At 44.0% G+C, this 3489-nt stretch overlaps 1 protein-coding gene across 2 annotated transcripts; it reads right to left on the bottom strand.

Annotated features, from left to right (window-relative positions):
- Positions 1-248: 248 nt before the first annotated feature.
- Positions 249-1623, bottom strand: LOC136458522 (large ribosomal subunit protein uL6m-like). 2 transcript variants are annotated; one of them, XM_066458466.1, is made up of 2 exons: positions 1436-1623; positions 249-890 (listed from the first exon to the last, which is right to left on the bottom strand). In XM_066458466.1, exon 2 carries the CDS (start codon positions 836-838, stop codon positions 527-529), a length of 312 nt encoding a protein of 103 aa, XP_066314563.1. In that variant the 5' UTR covers positions 839-890; positions 1436-1623; the 3' UTR covers positions 249-526. The 2 variants fall into 2 exon arrangements, with proteins under 2 accessions (XP_066314563.1, XP_066314565.1); XM_066458468.1 differs by having other exon boundaries at positions 249-885.
- Positions 1624-3489: the final 1866 nt, after the last annotated feature.

Genomic DNA, 3489 nt, shown 5'->3' with positions numbered 1-3489 from the left:
ACTTCAGTCGTCTTTGTTTGTCACAGACTGCAGCAGCACAAATCACAAACGCTCATCAGGTTTCTATAGGCCTGCACGGCATTCTGTATTTCTGTATGGAATATTAGATAAATCTATACCAGTATTATTTTTATCTTACAGTACCTACTATGCAACACGCATCTATTTCAGGGTCCTAGCTTCAGTTCTCAGGTCAGTTCACACTCAGTTTGCAACAATCAATCGAAAGACCCAAATTCAAAAGGCAATATCGCACTCGAAAAATTCAATCCAATTTGCAAATCAATGTTCCAGCTGATTTCAACAAAAGGGAACTGGTAACTCGATCCCACTCATGGTCCTACAACCTCATTACATGCCCCACATACATCGTGTTGCCTGCAACTGAGGTAAGGGGATAAGACAATGGTGATCTGCCTAGCACAACACAACACAACCAGACCAGATCTGCGTCACTACAAATGTGAGGAAGGATGGGTCTCAAGGGGTTAAAAGCCAAAGACAATGGTGATCTGCCTTGGAGTCGTCACTTCTTTTGCTTCTTCCCGGGCTTCAGCTTGATAACCTCGTCAATGTACAGGATCCCCTTCCCCTTGTACACCTCTGGGGGTTTGCAGCTTCGGACAGCGCCGGCGAACTGGTGCACCCTGTCCTTATCGATGCCAGTGCAGCAGATTATGTTGGGTTTGAAGCAGAAGACACGGACCGCTGGGGGAGCGGTGAACTGCACCTCGTGGCTGTAGCCCAGTTTCAGGAACAGCTCGCGGCCTTGGCTCTCTGACCTCGCTTTGAAGCCGACCCCGACGAGCTTCAGGAAACGGAAAAACTTGGCTTCCATTGACGATAAATGAGGAGCTCTTCCAACAGTAAGACTTTGGGCGCCGACTTATCTTCGACATAAACAGAAAGAGGACCACAAGTTTGTCATCAGAATTCAGAACAGTGGAAATTCAAGTGCAATTAAGAGTAAATTTTGTGTGCTTGAGTAAACTATCCAGAGAATACCACAGAAACTGAATATCAAATCAGCTACACCATCACGTAGCATTTATCCCCACTTTGTGGGTTATTCTAGTGCAATATCCATAACTGTTACTCAAAGAGCAAACAGCTTATAAGGTTTCCACAAGGCAAGAGAGGGTGATGACTGATGAATGACAATTGTGAGCCCCTACTACAGAACCGTCCTCTAATAATCCAAGGGGCAAAAGGAAGACAGTTGCACATCAGATGAATCTAAGTTAGTCAGCCAAGTAACACTCTTGTAATAGAAATCACAGGGATCGCGGTACGTAGTGGTGATCCGCGTCCCGGGAACCATCGTTCCGGATCGCAGTTCCGGCACGGCGCGGTACGGACGACGGATCGGTGCCTGGGGCGTGAGTTGGGACGTCGCATCGAGGAGCAGGAATTCTTAGTGAAGAAACAAACTTACGACTTCAACGCCGGTGTCCGGCAGCCATGGGCAACCGGCGACGCAGCGCGGCAGCGGATGGGGGCGTGGCGCTGGAGCTGGAGTGGCGCGACGCAGCGGCCGTGGGCGGCGCGGCGTTGCGGCCTGGGGTCGGGCGCTGGCGGCGGCGGCGGCGGTCGACCGAATGAGTGCGTCCGATGGAGGGTTGAGAGCTGACAACTAATGTAAATGGGCCTCGATCGCAAAAAAAAAAAAAAGAATGTAAATGGGCCTCCAGCCCAGACGCTGACCGACGACGTCCCAGAATGGGTTAAGCCCAAGTGAAGAGACGTCTGTTGTGCGGCAAACATGTACTCCAAAAAAAATGTATTTTATTAAGGTAGAGAAAAAGATGTGGAGCGAGAGGGCAAGCTTGTTGAATATGAATCTTATCATATCTGATTAATCATTCATTGCCGAACCTATCCCCTCTGTTCTTCCAAATTCCTTCCTATGCTCTTGCTAACATTTGGTTGGATCGTGGATTTGTGGTGACCTGCATGCACTCCGAACTTGTGAATGATCTGATCGTTATTAAGGCTCCTGCATGTCGAACGCGTGCAGATCACCACAATTCAGAACTACATGGTTTAGCATTCAGAATTCAGAGTTCAAATTGAGATATGCATCTTAAGTCACATTTTCCCTGGTAATTTTTTCTTCCTTTTTTTCCAGAAACCATGGAACGATACAGGGCTGTTTGGTAGGGCTCCTCCCAAGGTGTCCTACCAAACGTTTTGTTAGATGACCCTTTTTTTTAGTGAAAAAACAAAGGAGCCGGAGCCGAGCCCCTTTGGAGTAGCCCTGCCACACCCCCCCTCAGTTTGTACAACATTGGCGTTTCATCTTGTATAGCGTTGGTCTCTCCACCTTATGCCAATAATTACATTGTCCTTGAAGGTCACAGGAGCAGGGTTTAAACTTTGCAAAAAAAATATGTAAAATTTGTATATTTGACTATATAATATTTACATTTTTAGATTCATCGGGGGAAATACTTTCATAGTATATAATTAGTATATTATAAAACTATATTTAAAAATGTATAGTCAAAGATAGTAACATTGGACTTACGACTAATATGACATGTAAAAAAAAGAATAGAGAAGGAGTATATATACTTTATGGCATGACAGAATGCATGTTGCGTCCATGCGCAGCCGTTTGACACACTATCCACAAAAAGGTAGCGGCAGCATATAGGCCGCTACACTGCTTAGGGCAGCTCTAACAGTGACTTATGAGTTGGCTCTAAGTATATTATTTCATATTTTATTAGAAGAGAGATAAAAGTTGTCTCTTAATCAAGAGCTAGTCTTATACACGCTCTAAAATCATGTAAAGTTGTAAGGTTGTCAGTGGGCTATTCATGTTACGAGCTCCCAAAATAAACGCACATCTCACTTTACGAGAAATATAAAAAATAGTATCAACATTTGTATCTGCAAATAAGTATAAGTATATTATGAAAATATATTTCATACACAATCTAATGATATTTATTTTGCATCATAAATATTAGTATATCTTTGTATATGTTTATTCAAATTTTAAAATTTTTGACTCCTAAAAAAATGAGACATGCATTTATTTATGACGGAGGTAGTATGTGCTATAAGTTGATACCATAGATTTGATTGAGGATAGATCGACTATGTCACCCATTGAAACATACCTGAATGTTAAACAAATAAGTATTAGCAATCGGTCTTTCTGATTATCATGTGTACAGTCACGATGCCAAAACGGAGTGGATCCATTGCGAGTTGGAATCGATATATAAAATAAAACAGATATAATTCCATTACGAGTCGAAGTTGCACACTCAAATTGGGGCAAAAACCGGACCACCGTAGACTTCGTATCCCTCTTTATACTTCGGCCGGAGACGAACCGGAATCACGTCCGATCTTGTTTCTTGATTGAGTAAAAAAGGGTGCCGAAGAGATCATCCCATCTGGGCTCGGTGGGTACTCGTCGAAGGTGCCGACGGCTGGTGACGAGGAGGGCCTGGCCCGACGATGGAGGAAGAGGTG

This window comes from Miscanthus floridulus, chromosome 6, assembly GCF_019320115.1.
Source record: "Miscanthus floridulus cultivar M001 chromosome 6, ASM1932011v1, whole genome shotgun sequence".
Lineage (NCBI taxonomy): Eukaryota > Viridiplantae > Streptophyta > Magnoliopsida > Poales > Poaceae > Miscanthus > Miscanthus floridulus.
This window is presented reverse-complemented; position numbering and strand designations above follow the sequence as displayed.

Excerpts from the sequence above, each read along its gene's own strand:
- LOC136458522 (XM_066458466.1), bottom strand. The coding sequence starts at position 838 with ATGGAAGCCAAGTTTTTCCGTTTCCTGAAGCTCGTCGGGGTCGGCTTC.